Below are 26,533 nucleotides of genomic sequence, written 5' to 3'. Positions count from 1 at the left end.
GGTTTCTCTAGCTTTCTGAAACACCCATTTTGATGTAACCTTTATGTCATGCAAACAAGAGATTTTTAGATGACCTAACAACCTGCTCTATTTAGAGCGGGTAAAAAGAAGATGAGTATAAAGGGCCAGTGAAGTTCAGCATGAAGAGAAGCAGCGAGGCTCATAGTCTGTACACAGATACATTATGGCATATCCTGAAACTAATGTCACTCTCCATCAACCTTTTGTCCTTAATTTTCTGTAGTGGAAAGTGGCAGGCCATTAGCAGCACACTCAAGTGAATTGCTGGCTCCTCCTGAATGAAACCTGGAGGTTTGCTGCCTGCCACAGCCAGGCTGCCAGTCACCGGGCTGGACCGCAGGGACTGGTGTGACAAGAGGATTTATTTTACATAGCCCAGATGGAAAATGATGGTGCATCAATACAAGGTATTTGAGGAAGTCTTCCCTCTAGCAAGTTTTCCTCTTATTTAACAGGGACAAGTGACACCTGATTAAATTGCAAAAAATGCAAGCACAGACATTGCTTTCTGGTCTTTGTAGACTGCTACGCTGAGGCCACCAGAGCCATGTGTGGCCTTGTATGGAGACCAGCATAGTTACTACTGCTTTGAAGTATCTTGTCTCAGATAAAATAGCACAATGTTCTTCCTCTGTGAAAACAAGAAAAAAAAAAAACAGTCTTTTTTTAAACCTGCCAAAAGGCATGGGAGCCAGGGTTAGGTGAGCAGAGGACAGCATGTTTATCTACTGGCTTCCAAATAGGCACAGCCCACTCATCATGTGAGGCTGTAAATAGAGCTGCAGACAAGCAATACCTGAGAGTAAGGCAGGTTTTGGGCAAAGAGAAAGCTCCCTTTTTTTGTAAAACCCCATTTTCAAGCACAGGAAATGGCTTTCTAAACCTGAATTTGAAGCACCTGCTTTCAGGAACACAAGCACCTATTTCACACTTAACAAATCAGCAAGTCAAAGTGCAAAGAAAACAAAATTAGCAGATTGAAAAGTATGAACAAACACTTGAAGGCAGCAAACACATCCTCATTTTTGGGATTATTTTGGGATACACTAGCAAGGAACAGCTGCATCTCTGAAACTAGGAAGCTTTAATTTCCTGTTAGAGTGTTATGAAAAATAAAAAATGCTACTGGAAAGACATTTATGGAATTATCTATAATGAGGAACAGGGAACGGTTTTGATGTTGGAACTAAACTATGGTGACACCCCTAAAAACAAGAAAAGCATACATGTGCAACACAAGAGAAGGAAGGATACACCCTAGGGCTTCTCAGCGATACATTTGTTTGTGCAGCATTGCTATATGGCATCAGGAGCTGGAGGAGGAAGAGTTATGATAAAAATAGGAGGCACAAAGACAGACTGCAGGATCTGGGTGAACAGAGGAGGTTGGATGTGGGAGGGCAGGTAAGGACACAGCAGACTTTGGGTAAAAAAAGAGGTAGAACCAAAACTCGCCTTCCTCAATGTTACTGGGAGAGCTGTCAAGCTACAGCGCTACACCAGCATTTTGGATGACAGACTGAAAAAACTTTATATTATTCTTGACCTCTCAGAGGTTTCTCAGATCTTTCAGATTTTCCATGCTTGTGGCTTGGCATCTGTCTTGAGGAAATAAACCCTCTAAGCTGCACACCAACATTCTCGGAAAGGGGCTGTTAAGGCGGAAATGACCCAAACAATAATTTTTATAATTGCCCAGAGGAGTTGCAGAGTCCAACTGTATCCAGATTCAGGAGGAATCAGGGACCTAGTTCTCCGAGCTTCTTTGCAGCACTTGAAAACCTCTGTAACAATCCTTCCTGGGCCATGGAGCAGCTACCACAAAGGATGGACAAGTAGGGACAGGAGACATGCTCGAAGGGCATAGGAGATGGGATGCACAGCACCCACCCAAATCCTTACCACCCTCAGGACCGCAGTCTTGTGGTGACACTGTTAGCCTTCTGCTATCAAAATTCTTACCACATTCTGTTACCTGATAAGTACCTTAAAAAGACTGAATAACCTTTAAACTTAGGTTTAATAAGGATATAAGGAAAAGGCAGCTCTTTGCTCTCTCCCCACAGGTAAGAGCCCTGACTTCCCCAGAATCAGCATGCTGTCAGAGAAAGCAGGAAATAACAGATGGACATCCAGGAAGACAGACAGCACCCAAGCAAAAGTGTCTTCTCTCCAAAGGAAACAGTAGTGCCATAGGGAATTGTAATTTTTTGAGAATTACAGCAATTCACTCCTAGAAGAAAAGCATTCTCAAAATAATTCAGCAGATTATTATAAACAAGGGATAAGAGATGAAGGTTCCTATTGCAGAGCAATGAGAAAAATACTGGTGAAAAAGAATGGCTGTCTTCTCATTGACCAGCTCAAAAATATCAATGGGTTTTAACTACCAAGAACTAAGAATGTAAACAGCTGCTGCTGTTCAAAGCAGCACTAAAAAACATGGTCTGTTACATCCTTGGTTTTTCCCTTAAATCTTCAGAAAAATTCTTTCTGTGCTGTAAGTGCCATAATTTTGAGAAAATTATACCATGTTTTCAATGCTTAACACTGACTTATATGCAAAATATAGCTCAGTCTTATTTAAACAATCTAGAAAAACACTTCATACATTATGCATGAGTTCTTCCACAAAGATCTTGATACAAATTATAGAGAAACAAGATACACTGAGTGTTGAAAGTTTTGATAACACTGAATGATTAAATAACTTCATAGTAAATCAAACTCCAAGGTTTTCTTGAGGAAACTCTTTCCTACGCTTCTCTTGCTAGGCAAGCCAAAGAGACTCAAGCTCTCAGTACCAACAGAGCAAACACAGGTACACCTTACTACAGCTTTCCAGATCAGGAAACTTCTGGGAAAGGCATTCAATACAGACCACAGACATTGCCCTTCCTAGGGACCCATACCTTGCTGAGAATGTTAAACTTTCATTTCATCTTAGGACCACTAAAACCTTTTATGATCCCAGTCAACCCTGAATGTACATGGCATCTGCTGTTCCAGTTGGATCCCTATAAATCTATAGGGCCCGACAGAACTCATCCAAAAATATTTAAAGAGCTGGCTAATGTCATCACAAGATCTCTCTCAATGACTTTTGAATCGTCTTGGGAATCTGGAGAGGCCCCAGCTGGCTGGAAGCTGGCAAATGTTGGCCCAATTTTCAAGAAGCGCAAGAAGGATGACCTGAAGGAAACTACAGGAAAAACAGGCCTGTCAGTGTCTCTTCTATAACTGGCAAAATTATGCAGAATATTATTCTGAAAATTACTGAAAAACACCTGAAGGATGACAGTCATCACTCACAGCCAGCACGGCTTCATAAGGGGAAAAAAATCCTACTCGTCAAACCTAATTTCCTTTTGCAACAAAGTAGCCCACCTAGTTGATCAAGGGAAGCCACTTCATGTAATCTCGGATTTCAGCAAAGCTTTTGATACTGTCTCTCACAGGATCCTTCTGAACAAAATGTTCATCACACAGTTGAATAAACACATCACATGATAGGCGAGCAACTGGCTCATGGGTCAACCACAAAGGGTGACACTGACTGGGTTGACACCAGACTGATGACCTGTAACTACTGGGGTTGCACAGGGCTCCATCTTAGGCCCTGTGCTCTTCCACATCTTCCTAAATTACTTGGATGCAGGAAAGGAAGGGATACTGAGAAAGTTTGCAGAAGACACTAAATTGAGGGCAGCTGTTGACTCTCTTGAGGGCAGAGAAACCACAGACAAATTAGACAGCTGAGCAATCACCATCCATATGAAGTTTAACAAGGAAAAGTCTTGCACCTTATCAAAGAAAGGAATTTGAAATTATGCCAGCTAATTAATCAGCTGGTGATGAAAATTCAGGTCACAACAAAACCTTGTGGCACACAGACCTCCTTGTTGTAATGAGGTGCCCAGTATAGCGATTTTGCCCTTTCAGAGCCACATAGAATACTTTTCTCCTTATCTATAGAGGGATCGCTACCTCTGGTCAGGGCCTGTGATCTTTCATCCCTCAGCTGCAGAAGCAAACTGAAGTTTCAGGCTTTCTGGAAACCTGGAGAAGCTGCTTTGTGCATAAGCCTTTTTGGACTCCTTTAAAACATTTCATTCTCTCCATGCTTTTCTAAACAGCTAAGCCCAGAATTCAGCTGTCAGCACAGCTCAAACATGATACTAATGCTCTGACAAGTCACAGTTTAATACACCACTTTAGTGGTTATCTAAAATTTGAGACAGACTAATTATCTAACTTTCAGACTGAAAGGTCTGAAAAGTATTAAAAAGCACATCAACACAGGTAGCTGTGGGAAAATGCATTTTGCAGAGAGCCAGCTACAGCACATCCATGGGAGAGAAAAGCTGAGAACCCTGAGCATTGTAAGAGCTGTGAGTAGCAAAAGTGCCTTGTCTGGTGAAAGAAACTCATGTAATTCAACGAGCTAGGTAGCATAAGGAAGAGTACTTCAATGTTTGCCCCTCAGAGAGGTCAGCAACTTGAAAAGAGGGAATACTGCTTCCCAGTCTGGTCTCAGAAGGTTTTTCCTCATTTTGCAGGTTAGACTCCTTCCTTCTTCCAGAGGCCAGCAGTAGTTTGCTCCTCTTTATCTCTGCCTGAGCAGCTAAGTTTCCTGCTTCTGAAGCAGCATCTCTTTCCGCAGCCTCAGCAATTCCATAAACACAAAGGGATGGGGCCTGGAGATGTCATAAAAAGCTTCGTTTACTGCTGGGATACCTATTTACAGTTCTGTAGGAGGACAGCTAGAGAAGATTTTCCAGAGTTGTTCAGCCCTGTCCCTCAGCAAGTGCCATTTTTAGGTCTGTCACCAGGGATAAAAAGAGGGAACTTCTCTGTAAACAGAGTTCACATAACATATGCTGCTGAAAGCTTCCACCAGCACTTCCCACAGGAAGCACACCATTTAGGCCTTAAGCTACAAAGATTACATTAACGGCTTTGTAGTTGCACATTTAAAGAAGGAATTTTAAAGTTCTGTAATTTGAGGGGAGAAAAAATAAAACTGCAACCTCCTGCACTATTCTGACCTGAATTAGTTTTATCATCAGAAATTAGGAGAAACACTTGGATTCTGAAACTAAATTTCTATGCCTTGAAATAATTGCCAATTTTCTGAGGTTTTGATGCTTCATTTCTGAAAAATTGTGACAGTCTCATCATGCATTTTCTTCTAGAAAACCTAGTACTTCCAAACTCCATTTCTAGTATAATTTTTATCTAGGATACACTGGTGAGGACGTTGGGTGGGGTAGGTACAGGACTGTCAGACCTCAGATTCCAGGATGTTTCATCACCAGGCCATCAGAAAGTTTGATTTGGTATGTCCATCTGTGGAAACAATCTCCTTAAGTCTTCTGGGATTAGTACATTCCTTTACACATCTGGGAATGCTTGTTTTTCATCTGCTTTTTTGTTGTTTTAGAACCAAACTGTCTACAAATTATATTTATCTTTTGAAAAGCCTGCAATTCTGTCTCTATAGTGTGTGTAGTCACAGAGCCCCTTTTTTTGCTAACAAATAGGGTTGTAGTTTTAAAAACAACCCAAGACATGTAATCAAAAGAATTTTGTACAAGGAATTCTGTACCACAGAATAAAACATAATTCAGCTCTGTGAAAAAAGTTTAGAGGGAGAAGATGGGATAGCTGTGTAAGGATGCAACTCACGTGTGCAAAACAGAAAACTGAATAAAGCACATTAAAAAATGTTTACCAGAATTTGTAAGAGAGGAGGCAGATACATTGCTCATCACTTCCATTAAGCAGGAAGAACAACAACCTGTTCCCATTCTCATGTCAAGCAGCACAACAGCAGAGTGATTCCATCACTTTCCTGGAAGGTTTCACTGCTGAACAATGGTACCCAAAACAGAGACGGCTGAAAAACCAAGGTAAATGATCACACCAAGAAATTATGAACCCAGCCCCTACACTGATCAAATGTGATTGATCAGAAGAACCCAACACCATTCTTTTTCCCTCCCAACTAATTCAGCAGATAGGAAAAGAAATGTTTTGGGGGCTGGAGGGAAGAATTGCTTACATGGAAATTAGTGAGAAAGAAAAAAATCACAATACATTTGTCTTCTAAATAAACAAACCCAAGATCATTTTTGCCACTGTGGTGACCCAGGAGAAATTTGTTCCTCCACTGGCAATAACCAGTTACAATGACAGGAAAAGAATCTTGGTAAATTTCCCCTCTGTTCAATGGTGGGAATGGCTAAAAAGGAGACAGTATGCTGTCTAACCAAGGCCTTCAATCACCCAGTCAAAAACCTCTCCTGTCTTTACAGGAAGGGCAAGGAAAGGAAATAAATAAAGGAACAAGGCAACTCTCACTGGGTGATTTAGGGTTTTGTCAAGTGGTGTTTTGTTTGGTTGGTTTCTTCCCCAACAGTAGTATATAGAGGATGGTCTTCTTATCCATCAGTGCATCAACATTTTTCACCACACTAAACCTTGGCACAGACATTTTGCCAAGCTTTCAGATGGCAAGACTGAGAACTGCACTGTGTGAGGCGATTTCTTTTCCCTCTGCTGAGGTTATCTCCAATGACTACCAGAAATCCTCAGGCACCCCCAGGTACCACACAGCCAATGGCATCATGCTCAGAGCAGCAACAACCTCTCTGCTCACAGGGATCCCAGTTGTGCCTAGCATTTAGCAGCAGCTCAGATACTGATCCCTGAACAGCAACAATTGACAACAGCATGCATGAGGCACTACACTGATGTCTACAAATTCTTCCAGAAGGATAATGCCAAACCCTACACCCCATTCTGGCCTTGGCCCAGGCTTAAGCTAACATGTAAATGCCTACAAGGTCCCCAAGAAGAGCTTAGCTCCTGGAATTCACATGCCTTCTGAGTAGGGTCTCAGAAGATCGAACACTTCACCTCAAAACTGTTTTCCTTCTCCTACCACAGGGACTGTTTAGATGGCAACATCACGTATCCTCCTTTTTAAGTGGTATAGCAGTCGGACCAAGCTTTCTTCTTGGGCCCAGCCACTAACAGGATGGAAAACGTTCCTGAATGCTATGAAACAAACACTGTCGGGAAGTGGAAAGTGGTTTCTGTGCTTGAAAGAAGAAAAGAAACATTACGCATTTGTGGTCCTTTCCACAACAGCAGGGCATTCCTTTTGTGCCCATATTTTTCTCCCATTACTTATTTAAGTTTCCAGAAATTAATATGGAAGTTGGTCATCACCTGGAAAAGCATTATGTGGTTGGAATAAAAGGCTCCAGAGATACTGCAGGAGGACTAGGAGCTGCAATGTGTTTTTAGGGAAGAGAACTCCACTGGGCACTTGTAACATTCAGCGTTTCTGTGAAAATAATCCTTTTTCCAAGAAGGATCAGAGGTCTCTGATGAGATGTGGTAGCCAGCCTGGGGAATATGCAACAAAGCTACCAAACATCTTTCACCCATCCACCAGAAGGAAAGTCATCTGCCTCAGGCCAATATACTCCAATACCACGTGTTTGGTATGTCAGATGCCAGGAACACATATCCAGCAATAATTCCTCTACACTGGAGTAACTGTATATAGGGATGGAATGCAGGAGACTGCACAAGCATCTACATTAGCATTCTGGTTCAGATTAAAAGGGTGTACCTTTGAAGTTGGCTTTGAATTTGCCTCCATGATTGATTTGTATTGTATCATCAAGCAGTGTCAAACTTGGGAGGAGAGATCAACCCCCACCCGTGTACAACCTCCTTTCAGGTACCTGTAGAGAGCAATAAGGTCTTCCCCTCAGCTTCCTTTTCTCCACACTAAACCACCTTCATTCCCTCAGCCATTATTACAAAACTTGTGCCCCAAACCCTTCACCAGCTTAAACTCATAAATACACCTATAAAGGTTCATATAAATTGATTTATGATTAGTGTGTACTGACCTTATTTCAATTCAAGTAAGAAAGCAGCAGTATGAAAGGACTCAGAGGTTTCAGTATTTATTGCTAATTATTCACCCATGCAATTTTTCAGAACTATTTTAACTAAAGCAAATTGAACAATGCTTACATGGACATTACTTTCATTCACTGTAGCATAATATACATACATACAGTCACATCAAATAAGCTTCAAATACACAGCCTCACTTTATCATTGTCCAACTCTACTCCTCAGTGCTTTCAATGTTTTCTTCATAATTGGTGCTATTTCTTCAATAACAACAAAACAAAGAGACCAGTTAGGATTACAGCTATGAGCAACTTAAAATGTTATTAGTATAATATTAAGCATATATTAGGCAGAAGGTTAAAACAATTAAATTGATCATCTTAGGAAATGCCACTTACTTTTGGTAGGCTTCTTTCCATCTTGAATCATGACACTTGAGCTAGAACTTCTACTGTTGCCAGCACGTATCAGATTTGATAATGTGTTGTTTCTGTCTCTCATTTCTGGAGTCCCTGTTCTTTTAAAACAAACAAGTAAGAAAAAAGTTAGCATTTACTATCAAGTTACTATTTGCCCTGGCTCATTTTGAAAAAAAAAAAAAATCAAAACCAACAGCCTGATTGGATACATTTAAGAAACTTTATACATTTCAAAGTCATAGGATAATTAAGGTTAGAAGGGATTGCAGATGACCATCTTTTCCATTTTAATTGTTGTTTAATTATTGAACAAATATTACATTTATAAGATTTCGTGTCTTTTATTAGTCTTTAAAATCAAATAATCAGAGTTTGTGACAAATTAAAATGGCCAGCAATACCACTGTGATTCATAATGTCCTGTGCTCTAGTTTGCACCTTGTGTTTATTTTCCTCTTTGAACACAGCTGAACTGCTAACTAACTCATTGACAGAAAATAAGGGCAAATGTTTAAAAACAAAACCTCTGTAACTGACTAGCAAAAGGCACAATAACTAACTAAACATCATGTTGGAATCTTCAATCAGCAAGACAAGGACTGTGGCAGATACATATACGGAGCTGATGCCTCCTGCTAAAGACTGTTAACCAAACAGGGCATTGAAGTGTCAGCACAATGTCACCAAACGTGACCAGCCCTGTACTCCTCAGAGCCAGTCACTGAGGATTCTGCCAGCACTCAGTACCACAGCACACTGAGTGAGAATAGCAGCCTGCTAAGGATCTGCAGGTCTGCACACAAATCCTTAGCAGGACTTTTGAGCTCCTGCAAGACCAGCTTCTCAAGTGAGAATTTCAGCCATACAAATTCTGCAGCTTAAAAAACCAATAGGTCAAAGTAGTCAAGTTTAACTCAGTGTGCCTAAACAAACCCTTTGGTTCTCCAGAAGGCAAACTAATGACTCTCTTACAGCTTCTTTCATGTCTGAGAAAAAAAATCATGCAAGGCTTGGTCTGCATCACTCAGCTACTGGTCCAGAAATTACTGGAGCACAAAGGACATATGTACTTGTATGCTACTGTACTTGAAGCACCTAAACTGGAAAGGCAGGTCTGTCACAATACAGACTCAACCTTCCACAGAGCAGCTGAAAGAAAAAGTGCCTTAAGCTATTGCCTTGGTGAAGGACTATCTTTCCAATGGAAATAGCAAGAGTATGGAAAGAGCCTTCCAAATCACACCAGCTGAAGGAACAATTATGACAATTTATCTGGTATAAAAGCTGAATTTAAGAAAATTCTTACATCCAGGCTGCCCTTCCTAACCCATACTTACAACCACCTTGAGCAGAAAGTCTGTTAGACTAAGCTTCTGAAATTCACAGGGGGGAAAAAACGTATTAAAAGTTCCTGAGGTTCATTCTGGTCAGCTGTATCACACCAGGCAGCTGACTGGGATTTTATCAAAGCAGGAGAACATGTGAGGCTGCTAGGCAGGTTAATAGACCCAAAACATCAACAATGGAATTGCCCTAGGATGCCAAGCAGCTTTAGCGCAATCTGGAGAAAAGAAACAGCGTCCTGTTACACTCCAGCTGGGAGGATGAATTCACTGGCACTTTTGAGAAGTGTGCAATGACAATGCACACATGGCAGAGGAGTACACAAGACTTAAAGGCAAGCTTGTTTTTAGCTACTAGCCACTTAAAAAAAAAAAAAAGGAAAGTAAATAGAGTTATTTAGAACTTTAAAAATATTTTACAAGCATGATTTTGAACTGTCAAAGGCACAAACTCAAAAGCATAGACATAGCACTTACTTGCACTTTGCTGTGGGATGAAGCTGGATGACAGGTCCTGCTGCCCCATGGATTTCTTGCTGTCGGCAAATGTTCCTGAGTGGTTTTGCTGCACCAGTCACATAAGCCATTTTTACTTGCCTGCCTAATACAGAAGCAAGGAGCAGAGGATATGTGACTTTTCATGTCCTTTATGTCCAGAACTCTTTGCATTGCTGCTTAAAATCCTTAGTCCAACCAGTAAGGTGAGATTTGTCTACTGCATAATATTTGCAGAATACACCAACATATTGTATTAATGCATCTGTTTATTTTTTAGACAAATTTTAATTTAAGAGTAACAGTGCTTGTTCTTGATAATTTCTCCTGGAAGTACAGCATTAGTACTCACTGCAAAGAAATCACTAAACCAAACATATTGTCAAGAACAGCAGAAGAGATTGAGTTTTTAAGTAGAAGAGCTAACCAGAGATTTTACCTTTTGGTTTCTCAGACTGAGCTGAAAGAATATTTTTTGTAAGGATCTTCAGCTTTTCTTCTCTCTGATTAAACAGTCTCCAGTACATTTCACGCCAAGACTCATATTCCAGAAGGCTCTCATTTTTAAAGTCTCTTTGGCAATGTTTCTTCCACAAGTGGTCAGTCTCTTTTATAAACATCTAATTTAATCACAGACATCTTATATCAGAGATTTAAAAATAACATTTTCAAGAGTACCTATTCTCTGAGCCTACAGACACAACCCAAACCTTTGGTGGAAGAAGGTGCAGAACAAATCCCACCGCATGTGCTGACACACGTACCCGCACCGTGGCAATACCATGCAGGGACACTGACTGCAGCCTGGAAACCACACAGCTTCAAGCAGCAGAGCTGGAGTCAGTGAGCCATGCTCACAGGTTACACTTGTGTCTGCAGCACAGGCTCAGGCCACTCCAGCTCTCAACTTGAAGCACACAGAGGAAAGGTTAACTTGTCCTACAAAGGACTGCACACTCAGAATATCAATGTCCAAGTGCATCATGGAGCTCAAGTCCTGACAGTGTAGATAAGAAATCTACACATACATGACATCTCACCCCAGCTACTTCCTGACTGATATGCTTTGCAGGCTTAATAGTTTGTAACTTGAAAACAGTTGGTTCTGACTTTCCCAGCTATTTCAGTGGTAAATACTATGGTCATTTTTTTTTTCTTATTTTTAGAAACAGAAATACTCTTCTATACACACTGTCTTTCACTTAGTCATCAGTAGCAATTCTCCTGAATGTTTTAAACTGGAGAAAGGGAGACTTAATAATGACAGCTGAATTCAAAGAAATTAGTATGGAAGACAGAAAACCAGTGCAGGCCAAAGAGTTAAGGAACACTGTGCTTTCCCAAATTTAACAAGGCAGAATTTACCAGATTACACTTTTCTACTTGAAACAACTGCTCTGGTGTGCAACGTGTTAGCACAGGCTCAAGAATTTCAAAGGGCACACCTCCTGCTTCTCGTAGCACTACAAAAGAGGACAGTACTTTGAGTATCTCATTTATTTTACTCAATGGGTAACACCACTCAGTTTAAAAATAAAAACACAAGTTAATTTTAGCAAGCACTAACACAACATCCTGTGTCAGGCTTTGAAAATATTTATAAATCAGCAGTTCCATACTGACTAGCAGCTATACTTGAGGATGGATAGAGCATCTTTGAATAGCCATTGCCCCATCCTTACTGATATGCATAATTTCCTCCTCTGCCTATGCAATGAAGAATGTCTTGATCACAACAAACATGGTGGTGGAGGGGCAGAATTTTTAGTTTATCATTTATAGGACATTATTTTAAGTAAACTTGGACCTTTAAAAATTGAAAGCTTTCAAAACAAAGCTACAATTTAGCACAAAGCTACAATTTAGCAATTTAGTCCTCAAACCATTTCTGCAAGAGCTTTTCACCCTGCTCCAAGTCACCATTTGTAGGGAGGGACAATATATTTTAGTAGGCCAGTGGCTGGCATGTAGAAAAAAAAAAAATCTCATACCCTTAGAGTCACAAGTGCTACAAATCCCCTGAAGTACTCACACTCAATATTGTTGTGAAGCATGCGGACACACTGCTCATACAGTGTAAGCATCTTCGAAAGGCAGACTGCCTTGGAGCCAGAGTAAACCTGCATTTTGGAGTTCAGCCTCTGTCCTGTGAATTGAACTACCTCATTGACTTGCTGGGGTGCTTCTACAACAGGTACTGTGAACGCTGCAAGCAAAACATCAGGCAGGTTTCACAAGGCTTTAAACATTCAGCTCTGAGATAAACAAATTACTTTTATTACATATACAAAGTATTTTCTTAATATGAAGTTACTGCATTACAGCATGGGACCCTTGCATGTATTGTAAATTGCAGAAGTCCATTCACCATCACCTAACCCCAAGATGTACACTGCAAGAGAGCTGCACCAACTCAAACCAGTCCTGCATTACTTATCTCCAGTCTACATGAGCTGTATTCACATCTCAATTGCTCTGTTTCCCATCCACAGAACTTTACTAATCCTTCTGAGTTATCTTAGAAAAGCCAGAAGCCGCAATAGCAGCAATGTTTCAAGATCCCAGTGGTAGGAAACCACATGAGAAGAGCTGCTAGGGGAACCATTGGTACTTTATGTCATGTACCTATAATGATACTAGTGGTTCCTATGCCAAAGCTAGACCTAGTGCCTCACATATTTGTTTTACCTAAGATAATTTCTGCTAAGGCTTTGCCTGCTCTAAGGTATAGACATGAGTAAAGATAAATGGAGCCTGTAGAACAGCCTGGTTTACACCTTCTCTGAGTCTGTGGTAACCTTCCTCAGCAAGCCATAAGAAGGAAGGCCTTGTAACTCCCTTCAGCTTCAACATAGTTCCTACAGATGAGGAACTGAGGCCTTTCTTTGCCATGGACTGATGAGCTAACACAGCTTATTGGAAAAGGGGATAAAACATTTCTACGCAGAGCTATAGACACCTGCTGACACACATTTATCAGCCTTGTATATTACTTACCTGTAAAATCTGCAGCATATGGGGGAGATGATTCTGAGATGCCTGGCAGAGTTTTAGGTAGTGGAGTATTAAGAAGCTCTTGGAGGGATGCCACTTTGGCCTGTGCACAGTTAAGGAAAGATTGTTTCAATATTATAAATTTGGGGTTAACCAGGCTTAAAACAAGCTATGATAAACCTCCAAACATGTATGCAAATCCCAAAATTAAGCAGGATAACTAGATAACTAGAATTCTTGCTTTTCTACAGTAAAATTTATTCACAGGACTACTTTGCAGCATATCCTTTCATATTCTACTTACCAAAACTATACCACAAATAGAACTTAGTGGGACATCTGCAATTAGCACAAAGAAAGATTAAAGAACAGAGTAGATATGTAGAGCTAATGGGCTTCCAGATAAATCACTACTGAGGCACGCAGTGAATGAGGCAAAACTGTAAGATGACAAAAGCATAATTCTAAAAGACAAGAAATAGCTTTATATCTAGTCCTATCAAGTCTCCTAGATCACAGTCAGTAAGCCATTCAGCCTAAAACATTCACAGCCATTCCCTAAAAAGGGATTTAAAGATGCAGCAGCCTATTAAATATGAGTCCCTATAATTGGATCAAGTGCAACACTTAAATTGGGTCTCAGGTGTCCTCCAATTGCAATTCAGGCACTTACAGCCCAAAATTTGCATTCCCTGTACTTCATTTAAGTATCTACAGTAACATTTCACAACTACTTGAATATCTGAGGTTTTTCCTCAAACAGTTTATGTCAGAGTATCATACATAAGCCTTTGCATTAATATTTCCCGATCTGGGACAGAAGATACCACATTCAGATTGCAGATCTTCCATAATAAAAAAGCCTGAAGCTTTCACATCACAGTGAAGATATAAATCTGAAGAAAACTCTAATTTTCAGTGCACAAAAGGTCTTCATTTAAAAGGTCTAATTAATACATATTTTTGCATACACATTTTCTCAGAGGAGCTACTTAAGCTTTTTGTATTTCAAGGGACAAGGGACTAGCTCAGATTAAGAATATGTATAATCTAGTTTTATATGCAATAATGCATTTAGAGAATGTTCAGTTCCACTGCAAACATTAACATTCGCTATTAAATAACCACAGCATCTGACAAAAGGACTGTTCTATACACAAAGAGCTGCAGCAGCCAAAAACCAGGATGGTCAAGAACGAAAAAAGGTGGACATCTTTCCAAAGGCATTTTGCCTTTGCATTTTGCAAATGCAAATTAGTTGGTAAAGATCAAACACTATAGCAATATTGGAAACAATGTTTAAACCACAAGTAATTAAATTAAAAACTGTATCCCTTTTCTCCCCATTATTGTCATTATTGGCAATTGCAATGCAGCTGATAGATCAGTCATGCAATCTGTTCCTTAAAAAAAATACAGATAAATTTCAGTGAAATTAAAAGTCCAAAGCACTTGTGTTTCTGCTGTTTATCTGCTGCTATCTCAACCCTGTAGAGATTTACCTTTTTACTCGGAGTTTCTGGTTGATCACTCTGACATTTTTTTACATCTTCAACTCCCTCTTTTGCCTGAGAAAGTTTTGAAGTCTTTTGTAGTAATGAGCTGTTCTTCTCTTCCCTGCACTTTTTTGGCCGTGCACCTGTAGAACAAGCTTTTCTCTTTCTTTTCTTGGTAACCTCATCATAAGTAAGGTAAGATTCAAAAGACATAGTAGGGGGTTCAAATTCCTCATCACTAGATGATTTGGCTTGGTCTTTCATGACAAGATTTTGTTTTGGTTTCTTCACACATTTAGGATTTCTCTGTTTGGAAGCATCCTTACTAGGCTTTTCTTTCAGGGACAATAAGCCTTCATTGGCTGCAGAGGAATGCTGCTTTTTTGAAATTTTCTTGCTCTCTGTGGAGGTGCTCTCTTTGAACTCACTTTCTTTAGCCTGAGAATTGGTACCCTGGGAAGCATGCTTAGAACCACTGCTGCTACATGCTTTATTATCACATTCTTTTGGAGACTCAGAATTTGTACTTTGATGGGTCTTTTCACTACAAATATGCTCCTTATTCAGCTTTGCAGTAATGGGAGCACTGCTGGAACTTCTAATGGCCAGCACAGATGTTTCAGGCTTCTCTAAAGGCTTAATCTCCTTGGAAACATAAGATTTCGTCTCATGTTTTTCTTTTCCATGATTTTTTCTTCCTCTGTGATCACTGCAACAATAAAAAAAAATTACATCCCATTGTGTAGCCGATGCTAAATTCTTAAACAATCTGCTTTTCCAATATTAGTAAAACTGAAAGCATAAAATCACACCATGTGTCATAGTTTCACAAAACCCAGAACTTAGTTCTGCACTGTGTTCTTATTCTTCCATTATCAGTACAGAATCACAGAGCTCTTGGGTCCAGCACTGCTAAATATTGAAACAAGAATTGATAGCAAAACAAGTGGGGAGTAGGGACATAACCCTGAGCAGGAAAACAAACCTGGCAGTGCTATCAGCTTATAACATGCTGGATACCACTTTTCACAACGCTTCCCTGCATGCTTTATAACAAAGACATGGTGCTTGAAAGAACTAGGAGTCAGAAAAATTTACAACATGCTCTATAGGTGATACAGATTAACAGGTCAGCCTTTATGATTTGCTTATCACAGGTTCCTGTTGATTTACAATTGTAAATTACATTTACAAATGCTCTGTAGGTGATACAGATTAACAGGTCAGCCTTTATGATTTGCTTATCACAGGTTCCTGTTGTTTGAACAACTCCAGATTTAAAATGCACTATTTAGTCAAACTGTTCCCTTGGCTCTTTCAGCTCAACTGTTTGAAACTGTTGGCACTCCATGAAACATCTAAAGCAGAGCGGGCCTGGCCATGGCAGTGGTGGTTCCTTCAGTCTCAGAAGAAACTCCATCTCTTCACTGTGCCTCCTCCAGTGTTGGAAGGCCCTCTCAGTCCACAATAACATTATAAGAAAAACCTCAATACAACCACATCACTGGAGAGCTGCCTCATTTAACCACCACCTCTGGGAAGAAAGAGCAAGTTTCTCAATTTCCTCAAGCGCAGAGCAGTGCCCATCATGGTTTAGTCCCATTTGCACCAGCTGGGACCTAAGAACTTGTGCCAGTCACAAAAAGCAGCTGAAGTCAGAGTGCCAACTGGCTGGTTGACCAATAATGGTTTGATTGTTTTCCTCATATTTTACAACTGCATTCTCACTTCTTGCATTCAATTCATGTTCCAATTCAATGTACATGTGTCATTCCAAACACCTTCCTAAGTTTCCAATGTGTATATTAAAATTACACTACAGCATAATTAACTTTAAAGAAAAAAGTTCACACCTACCTTTTACTTTCTGGAGAAATACGCTTTTTCCATTGCTTTAACAGACTTTTAGCTACATTCCCAGCAGTGGCATGCTCCCTAAAACTTTTAACTGTTTTGTCTATGCCAGTTTCCTGTTGAAGATAGTGCAAGAAAGATGGGCAGAATAAATCACAACCCTCATCCTAAATAAAACCTCCTCTAAAACTGCTACAAACAGTATTAGCCTCATATTCAGAGCAGTCTTATGGCAGACAAAGAATAAATGCCCTCTTTATACTGCAAATGGAATTGAAGGAAGTAGTTATTTATAACCAAATATGGGGAACAAAATGCAGGCTTAATTCACAAAACTAAGATAAGTCATTTTCCTCCATTAAATATTTCAGGAATTTCACTTCTCTCAAATGCTTAAGCCCAAAAAATGCATCAATGCAAATTTCCTTTAGGCTTATGAAGTACATTTGAGCATATTAGAGAGCACATATGTTGGGCATGGTGTAATATAATACATCTCAGCCAGTAGTACAGGGTTGAGGGGTCAGAGCAGCAGAGTTATTTTCACAATATCATTGTGTCTTCAAGTCTCATCCTAGTGTGTTTTGTTTAAGCAAAAATATCTTGCAGACTTTGAGTGTTTGTAGAATCACAGGTGATTTTAATAATGTATTATCAGTAAACATCTCTGATTCACAAATCCTCACTTTTAAGATGCATGCAAAATATGGAACTCCGTAGGTTCACTGCAACCTGTGAATGCTCTTGCTGACAATTATACTCCTGTGAAGTCTGAGCTATACACATTACTCCCACACAAACAGCTCGGCCTCCAGAAAGGGCTTCCTTAAATTCACTTCAAGTATATTTAGCTTGTATATAATTTGAGCAACCTGATTTGGTAAGTCAGTTATTGCAAACAGATGGAAGAAATCTGGTGGGACTACTTCATAAAGCTATTTATGTTCTTCAAATGCATTAAAAATATGTGGAGCCCTCTGCTGTAAGACATCACTTTCCTCTATTTGACTTGAAGGCTTCCATCATAGTCTGTGCCATTATAAAGCACACAAAATTTCTGGGAACATGAGTCATCCGCAGAAACCCTTTGTCATTTTAAACAATTAATTTCAATATGAGATTATGTCTTTTTATTGGAAAACAAAACAAATATTGCTTCATTTCAGTAGAAGTCTGCTGGTGTCTAGGCAGACAAATGCCTTTACCTGAATAGGCCATTCAAATATCTTGGCACCTATATTTTTCCTCTTACTCTTCAAAGAATTCTCTCACAAAACCCACATTTTCCTTCTTTTCAAAACACAGACATGTTGCTTATAATAGCTAGAAGCTTCACAGACCAATGTGAGAATATCTAATCTAGAATTTGACAGGATGCAGCTTGGAGGAGGATAAAAATCACAGGAATCATTACTGGGGATTCCTCCTCTTTAAATGCAAGAAACTAAGTATGAGCTGCTAACGAAAGATGGAAGAGTTAGACAATTGACTTAAAGAATGATTCACCCATATTTGCTTTAAGCATTGATTGAAGGCAGTTTTACACTGAAAAGAAGCCAACCTGATTAGCAAAGTGTCCTCTATATGCTCAGTTCTATCACTGCTGACATAATACTGCATTCATCAAGCTGGATGACTGCTTTTGGGAAATTAATCTAACCAAATAGAATATAAATTTAAAATTATAAAATGCAAAATGTTCACCACTTCTACAAATGCACACTCTTGGCATTTACATAGTAATTCACTAGAGAAGAGTTTAATGTATTATTACTGATCACTTACCACTAAAATATCCAGCGATAAATCCAAACCTTGTAGTGTCTTAAGTGTTTTTATAATCTAGAAGAAAACATCAGATTTATTGTTTTAAACAAATACTTGGAAATCTTATTCTGTTCTTCTCATTCACAAATGTAATCCAAAAATATACAATAGTGTTAAAAGGAATGTCCAGTAACTCCTGGAAAACGTAAGCACTCCTTTACTGCACATCAGGGCAGTGTTTGCAGTCAGTGCTGTGAACCAGTACGGTCCTGCCAACCCCTCAATTTCAGTAACAACAGATAATCCAGTAGATAGTTTGAATTTACTGCTACAGAGATTACAGTAAATATCAGTAATGCAATAGTAGAGACTACATATATATGCCTACTCATCCTGTGGCAGTGGCCCCCATTTGCCACAGAGCCAGTACAAAAGCTGCATTATGCAAAGCCACCAAGCAAAAATCATCAAGCCTCACAGGCAGCAGCACTACAGCATCAATCCAGGCCAAGAAAGGACTATAGAACTGGTGCAAGCTCAGACTGCACAAAATAAGGTTTTGAAAACATAACTGCAATTTGAATTTTAACAAAACAAGCTTGAGCTAGAACAACTTTTGCACGTTTTCCTTTGCACTGCCAAAGCTTACACCTGTTACCAAACTCAACACTTCCATAAAAGCAGGAAAGATTTTTTCGCATACAAAATGCTCATCTTTCTTGCAGCTAACCATACACAGCAAATTTGTCTTCTCTTTCTGTTATTGTTTAAGAATGGCATTCCCCAATTGCCACTAAAACACTCCCAACCACACACATGAAGTTGTATTATGGAGATGACAGAATTGATGTACAACTGAAATAGCAGCATTTCAGAGGGCTTTCACAAAGCCTGAAATACTAGTCAAGTGTTTCAGATCATTGACACTTCTCAGTGTAACAGCAGGAACACAAAACACATACCCAGAAATCTTCTGACAACAAAAGCAGCTATATTAATTTAAATAACCGATGAACTGTCATTTATTATATTATATACTGTTTCTGAAATGGCATTGCAGGAGGTGGAAGAGGTACTAAAAATGAGTAACAAGCTCTAAGAAACAATTTACAAGTTGCACTCCAGGGATATATTGCTCTGCTGTTGCTCTAACTCTCATTGCTCCTGTAATGCATTAGAGTAGTGGAATCCCACACTTGACACTGTTCTTCATTGTGTTCAGTGGGCTCTCTCTACATGCCTGGCATGCAGCTCTTCTGTGAATCATCCACCCTGAAACAATGCTTCTGAGTCTAGACAAGCACAGCAGAAATGCTTCACGCCTAAGAAAATGTGAGACAAGGTAAAACATACAGCTAGGACCAGAGGTAACAAATTAAATCTCCCAAAAAGTTCAGCTAGCTACAAAATGGCAGGGACGCCTAAAAAAATAATTTATTAATTGATTTTAAAAAAGCTTCCTCACGAAGATGTCAGAACCAGCACAAAAGCCATATGAAATTCTGCTTATCTTAAAATAAGGCACTCCCCAAGAAAAATTGTAATTGCTCACATTAACATAGTTTCTAATGCTTGAGATGATCAGTGTCAGTTCACTTGTATTTAATTAGAAGAATATATATCCTCATTGATTTAATTTATTTTGCAATGAAAAAGGAACTAACCCACTGCTGACACGTTAGATTGTGATATTTAACATGTCTAGATAATCAACCAATGCAAACCACTGGGAATAAATCCCATTTATTTTGCCAGAGACAAACCTATTTGTGGAAGAATACTAAGGGATGGTTTCATCAAGATACAAAAATAGGGGTTTTGAATAGTTTCTCTTGATGGATTTTGGATTAAGTTAACTCATAAAGCCAAGTTTATTTCAGAAGAAAAAATTCAGGAAGCAGGCAATTACTATTCATACAAGTTCAAACCAAAAGGCTAAATTACAAAAGTACCTAGATGACAAGCATGTTCAAAAGCAGTCAACACATTTTAATGAAAAACAAAACTTTCCAAGTCTTCTAAACTACAGACCACACTGCTCATTTTTGTTACTTGAAATGTATATCACATTTGTAAAATTAAGACAAACAACAGTTTCATTTTAAAAAATAGAAAAAATGGATCAGACACACTGGTAAGGTTTTTAGAAGTGATACCAACCACTTAGAAGCAGAGAACAGCTCAGGCTGCAGGGCAATCAGCAGCTCTGCACATACAGGATTAGTACAAGACTCTGTTCTGTAACTGGGCAAAGTAAAAGGCTGCATCCAGCCTGCTGGTAGGAATCACTTATCTCCAAGTTCCTGGGATTTAGAACCAAACTAACTTACAGACACAATCAGAAAATAAGCAAATATAACTTGTGGCAAGCATCTGTAGCAGCAGAGAAACTTTGTGTTTATCCTACTTGCTAGAGATCTCTGATTTCTCTACCAAAGACAAAGCACAAATACCAAGCTCCAGTATCTATTGGGCTTTGGAGAAAGGTACACTGTGAACCACAAGATACAGTGAAGTCTGTCACCAAAACCAGAGACTGCTAGAAACACCAACTTTGTTGTCATGGTACCTATATATAAAATACCATTATAACTATTGCATGAAATAAGACAAAATTACGAAGTCTGTTCTGAGCAAGCCTTCAAAAACAAAATAAAGACTGACTGTTGAGGGATCTTTCTCTAACCATTTCTTTCACCACAGCATTGGTGGCCTACCTGGCTCTTATCTCACTGGACTGGATCTAGCAATTTCTTCACAAAAGACCTTCCATATACACACAATATATATTTAACCCTCCACTGGTTTTCAGACTATTTTACCTCACATACCACTATCAGCTATATCCTTGTGGAAAAACTCTATCTACTTTAAAAGAGACTATAAACTTCATAGAAAAATTTATCTTCATATATAATTCCTGAACTAGTCTACATAATTCCAAAATACTGATTTATACAGAACAATCAAAACCTTACAGGACAGGGTTTCTTCCCATAAAATACATTCCAAGAAAAACCAAGACCTTGATCTTCATGCAATAGAAGCAGGTAAAGCCTTATGGACAAACTGAGAGCTGGCACCCATATAGTAGTGTGCGACAAAAGCAAAGATGACAGCAGGAACAAAAGCAAGCAAAGATGCAGAGAAGAAGGGAAAGCAGGCTGGAATTTGGAAAGCAGAGATCAATGGTAATAAGCAATGGGACAGAAGCATGTAAGCAAACAAAATTTTCCAGATCCAAAACTGAAAGCAAAGTGGTAACAACAGCTGCCAGGTGCACTGGGTTTGGGCAATTTCCACTACACCAGTGTTGCTCCATCATCCTTTATACAAGTCATGTACATTCTCCTCTTATTTTCCCCTCTGAGCCTGGAACATCAGGAAGGATGGAACCCGCTAACAGGTTCCCAGACCATCTGTCCTCAGGGGATTGACAATATTTCTCTGTGTAATTCCTGTTTTCTCTCTTTCTTCACTCAGTAGCTGCATTTCCCTTTCAAAGAGATCCTTATGATTATTTAGCTTATTCTCTTCTATAACAAAGCCTGTGAAATTCCATCATGTCAATAACTTCTGGCTGAACTAGACAAATCATTCAAAAGAACACCAGGACTTTGAGGAAAACACCTTAGAAAAACTCAACTCTGTCCCAAGCAGATAATCCCTATGTGTTCAGCAAAAAAAAAAAAAAAAAAAAAAAAAAAAACCCCCCCCCCCCCAAAAAAAAAAAAAAAAAAAAAACAAAAGAAACCAAGCACAGCCGTTCACCTGAAACAATTGCCTAGTTTTGTTTTCAGCTACTAAATCTAATGATCTGTTAATTACACTAAAGGAACTTTCTTCCAATCATCTTACACAACACAGAAATAAATGTAAATACTAATCGCACATTTTACCTTGGCTCTTTAGTTTCATTAAGTTATGCTAGCCAGAGCTACAGCCATTCTCTGGCTATCTTATAATCTTTCCAGCTAGGCCAGTGTTGTTTTTAAAAACAGTCCTCAGAACAGGACATAATATTCCTGTAATTGTCCCTCTAATGCTATATAGCAATAATAACATAACCCTGCTAAGCTACCCCAAGATAGCATTTACTCCATAAGCCACTGCACTCCACTGCAATTTCATGCTCAACTGCTAATACATCAGAGTGCCAAATCATTTTCTGAGTCAATGCTTTCCAAAATACAGTCTCCTATGCTGAATGACCTATATTCATAGCTCCTAGCTGTGACTTTCCACTAAGCCATGGTAAAACATGTGTTGCCCAAATGAATGTAGCCTACCACACGATCAAATTTGGTTTCTAGAAGGGACTCACTTCATTTGATACAAATTACTTCAGTATGTGTAGCATTTCCCTACAATGTTTGCTGTCTTCTAAATTAAGGACGTTTCAGTAGCATCACATCACAAAGAGATGCACAGTCACTCTCCCACCCCCCAAAAAACCACCACAAACCCACAACCCAACATTGTTTCCTTATGAGGTCTGGCACTTATTTTTGGTGAGTGCAACTGAAATCAGTCTCATGTATTATATCAGGCCCGTGGCACTGCTGCTCTATTCAGCATCACACAGAAACAAGTCAAATGCCTTGAAGCTTGCCTACATTCACAACAGTTAGTGTCAGCCAAATACAATTTGAGACAGATTTGGCAGAATATATCTACATAACGTCTCACTGAGTGGTATGGATCATGGCACCACCCTTCAATTCTACATCAGGTGCATCTTAACATCATGCATAATTCCTTTATGATCAATGCCAATGAAGACCATTTCACTGACCTTTAATGCTAGCACAGTACTTTTTCCCCATACCTCCCCTAGAACCATAAGCACCATTCAATAACTGTTCTTTTCTTTGTCAAGTCTCTGAAAACTCAGTGGGTTGCTATCGAACCTCACACATTAAGAGGTTTTTGAAATGGACAATTGATGTTCTGTGCGGCTATCAAAAACTTTTTAGCAATATTAAAAAGTCCAAAGACAAATATTATTCTCAGTATGGAACAGAAGTATTTGACAACAACAGCACTTGCCTATATACACATCTGTAATATTGATTTGCAATTCTTTTCACAAATTTCTAGAACTCTCCTTTTTGCCTTTAAAGATACTAACCACATAATTTCTCTTATTAGATTCAACTTCTGTTAGGAATACCTTTCATGACTGCCAATTTACAGCTATCAGTTTCTCACTTTCCCTGCCACTCCTTACGCCATGTTACCCATAAATACTTCTATTTCACTAGACAGTTTTACCGGGGACAGAAGTGCTGCAGCACCACCATTAGCTCCATTTTATACAGCACCTACTTGCAGCTATGCTACATAAAAACATTGTATCTCCTCCCTTAATGAATACAAATTAGCCAGTGTTGCTCTCATTTTTTCACATTAGTAGAATGCTTTGAAACTTACTGGTTTGGGACCACTTAAAACTTATTATCTCTAGAATTGTTTATTTTCTTTTCCTTTGCTACCTCTTGTTCAAATAGCATATCAACACTAATCCCAAGTACAAATTCAGAAACTATAATAACAGATAATTTCTGTAGCATAGGAAGAGATTTAGGTTCATTGAACTGCAAATTAAAACTTATGAAGGAGCACCTGCACAGATATTTGCGTTTTAGACAGATATTGTCTACATCACAGGCATTCAAGAAGATAAGCCATTATTGGCTATGAAAATCAGTATTTCTCCTATATGCATACACACATACTTAGAAAACACACTGTAGACATGATTAATAGCTGAGATTCTCATCAACTACCAAATACAATGCCATTTTTACTGCTGTCCTCTGCCTCCAACCACAAACTTGTATCGAGTTTTAACACCTTTGAATCCCATAAAGGTAAAAGCACCTGTATTTTCAAAGCAAATGTGACCCTCAAAAAAAAAAAAAAAAAAAAAAAAAAGGAAAAACCGCATCACTGTTTCGAACACACCTTCTTCAGTCAAATATAATTTATTATTTCATAAAACATTGAGGCAAATTTGGCATATGCTACTTAGCTTCCATTTCCTTGGGAGTGCCGGCTGCTGCTCAGAGAGCGGGGCATGCCTTGGTCCCCCCTCTGCCCCACAGCCGGAGGGTGTCCCCTCTGTGCCTTGGTCCCTCTGCCCCACAGCCGGGGAGTGTCCCCTCTGCCCCTCAACCTGGGGGTATCCCCTCTGTGCCTTGGTCCCTCTGCCCCACAGCCGGGGGTGTCCCCCTGCCCCACAGCCGGGGGGTGTCCCCTCCGCCCCTCCAAAGCCCTGTGCAGCCTCAGCACCTGCTCGGATCGCGCTCCCCACTCCTCTCTGCCGGCTTCAGGTGTCCCTTAGCTACCCCTCGCAGCTACTGAGCAGCCCGGCCACCCTACAGGGGCTGATTCAGAACAGCTGAAACCTTGGACCAGGAAGAACAAGAAGGCAGGGCGTGACAGGCCCCGCTCCTCTTTGATGTGTGCAGCTAAAACCCAGCAGAAACACCTATTTCGCACAGAAAAGCTCTCATGAACACAGAAATAACAACCCAGCAGCTGCCGCGTTCGGCCTCCGGCCCGGGTACCTCGGCGGGCTGCTGGGCACGGCGCAGCCGCTCCTGCAGCCCCAGCAGCTTCCGCGCAGCGCTCCGCCCCTTCTCCGCCATGGCGCCGCCAGCGCTGCCGCTCCGCCCTTTCCCCTCCTTTGCGCCGCTGCCGCTTCACCCTTTCTCCGCCTCGGCGCCGCTGCCGGGGCTCCTCTGTCGCCGCCCGGCGTTCTTGTAGCCGCGCCCGCTCCGCCATTGGCCGTTCATCCCGGCCTTTCATCCCCGCTGTTCGCTACCCAGCTACCAGCAGTAACAGCGCGGGCTGTGTGCTTTCCTCTGCCCCGCCGGGCTCCGTTTGAACGCGCAGGGCGGTACTGAGCAAGCACGGCGTAGCTGGGGGAGATGGGTGAGGGAGCGGCCTGCCCGGGGAGGGCCGCGGCGCTGGGCGCTGTGCCCCTGCCCGGGCGGGCCCGTGCCAGCCTCGGGATCAGCCCCGGGCGGGCCCTGGGACACGGACAGTGTCACTTGTTGGTGCACGTCTGTCCTGTTCCCTGCAGTAACCCCGAGGCCCGTGGCATCCCTGGTGACTGTGCGTGGCAGCGAGGCTGCCCTGTGGAAGGGTGCCTTGTTTTGGGGTACCGAGGCCGAGCCGTGAAGCCGCGACTGGTGCCCGCAGGCAGCCCACTGCAGTCCTGACTCGGGCTGAAGGGGACATCCTTTTCTTTAGGTCCTGCCTTTTTTTTTTTTTCTTTTGGGGGGCGGGGGGGGGCTGAGCACTTCTGGGCCCCGCAACTTTCAGCAGGGCTCTCCCATGGATTACCTAAAAAGCTTGTGACAGGGAATCAGTCTTTGCCCTGCATGAACTGCGCATCTGAAAGGAGATCTCTGCCATGGAGCTTGCCGGGACTGAGCATGTGCTTGTAAGACTCACAAGATGAATGAGTTCCTCCTAAAAGTGTGTGTTTGCTGAGTTTCCTGTGAAGTTGCTATAAATGTAATGAAAACAGGTACACAGATCACCTTTCACTCGTTAAACTGGTGTTTGGGGGAAGTTTTTAAAAAAGGTGCATCCAGTCTCAACTACAACAGAATTTTAAGTAGGCGAAAGTCTGGTATTTGCACGTTAGGATTGCTGCTCTTGCAAAATAGATCTTATTACAGCTTGGCACACTTTATAGCAAATTAATCAGTAGAGAAACCAAAATAGCTGATAGGGCAATACAGTAGGTAGAGCACTCTGGCTGGAAATGGAAAAAACAAATCCAGGTCCCTGATGCAGACTGTCTCTCCAGTTACCACACTCTTGTTTTCATTTTACAGAAATAATTATCTTCACAGAATGTAGAGACTTCATCAACCCTACCTTAAAATAGGCCATTCACAACTAGTCACCCTTCAGTTTTCTGGCCCAAATAGTATAACATTATTTGTACAGAGTGGCATTTATGCAGAAGAAATCAGAAAAATTCACCCCACGCCAGCATTATGATTAAAGTCATTACTGAGTAGTGAAGTTGAGGGTCAGATTGTCATACAAATTGTGTGATTGAAGCTGGGATTCCCCTATCTTGTTAGAAAGCCTAATTATCAAACTACTGGATTTTCTGGGATGAGGAAGGTGTTCTTGCTGCCCACTTATTCTGAAAGATAATGATTTCAGGACAGTGAAG

At 40.5% G+C, this 26,533-nt stretch overlaps 1 protein-coding gene across 1 annotated transcript; it reads right to left on the bottom strand.

The window, feature by feature from the left end:
• Window positions 1-8,004: 8,004 nt before the first annotated feature.
• Window positions 8,005-25,589, bottom strand: LOC121358920 (elongin-A-like). Its single transcript, XM_041477494.1, has 11 exons — window positions 24,903-25,589; window positions 18,349-18,405; window positions 16,567-16,679; window positions 14,716-15,418; window positions 13,217-13,316; window positions 12,252-12,425; window positions 11,585-11,682; window positions 10,659-10,839; window positions 10,202-10,325; window positions 8,361-8,479; window positions 8,005-8,222 (listed from the first exon to the last, which is right to left on the bottom strand). The coding sequence occupies exons 1-11, from the start codon at window positions 24,981-24,983 to the stop codon at window positions 8,164-8,166; spliced, it is 1,809 nt and encodes a 602-aa protein (XP_041333428.1). The 5' UTR covers window positions 24,984-25,589; the 3' UTR covers window positions 8,005-8,163.
• Window positions 25,590-26,533: the final 944 nt, after the last annotated feature.

The sequence above is a fragment of the Pyrgilauda ruficollis genome, unplaced genomic scaffold, assembly GCF_017590135.1.
Source record: "Pyrgilauda ruficollis isolate IOZ18807 unplaced genomic scaffold, ASM1759013v1 scaffold40, whole genome shotgun sequence".
In the NCBI taxonomy this organism is placed as follows: domain Eukaryota; kingdom Metazoa; phylum Chordata; class Aves; order Passeriformes; family Passeridae; genus Pyrgilauda; species Pyrgilauda ruficollis.
The sequence above is the reverse complement of the archived record's forward strand: the minus strand, read 5'-3'. Positions and strand labels throughout refer to the sequence as shown.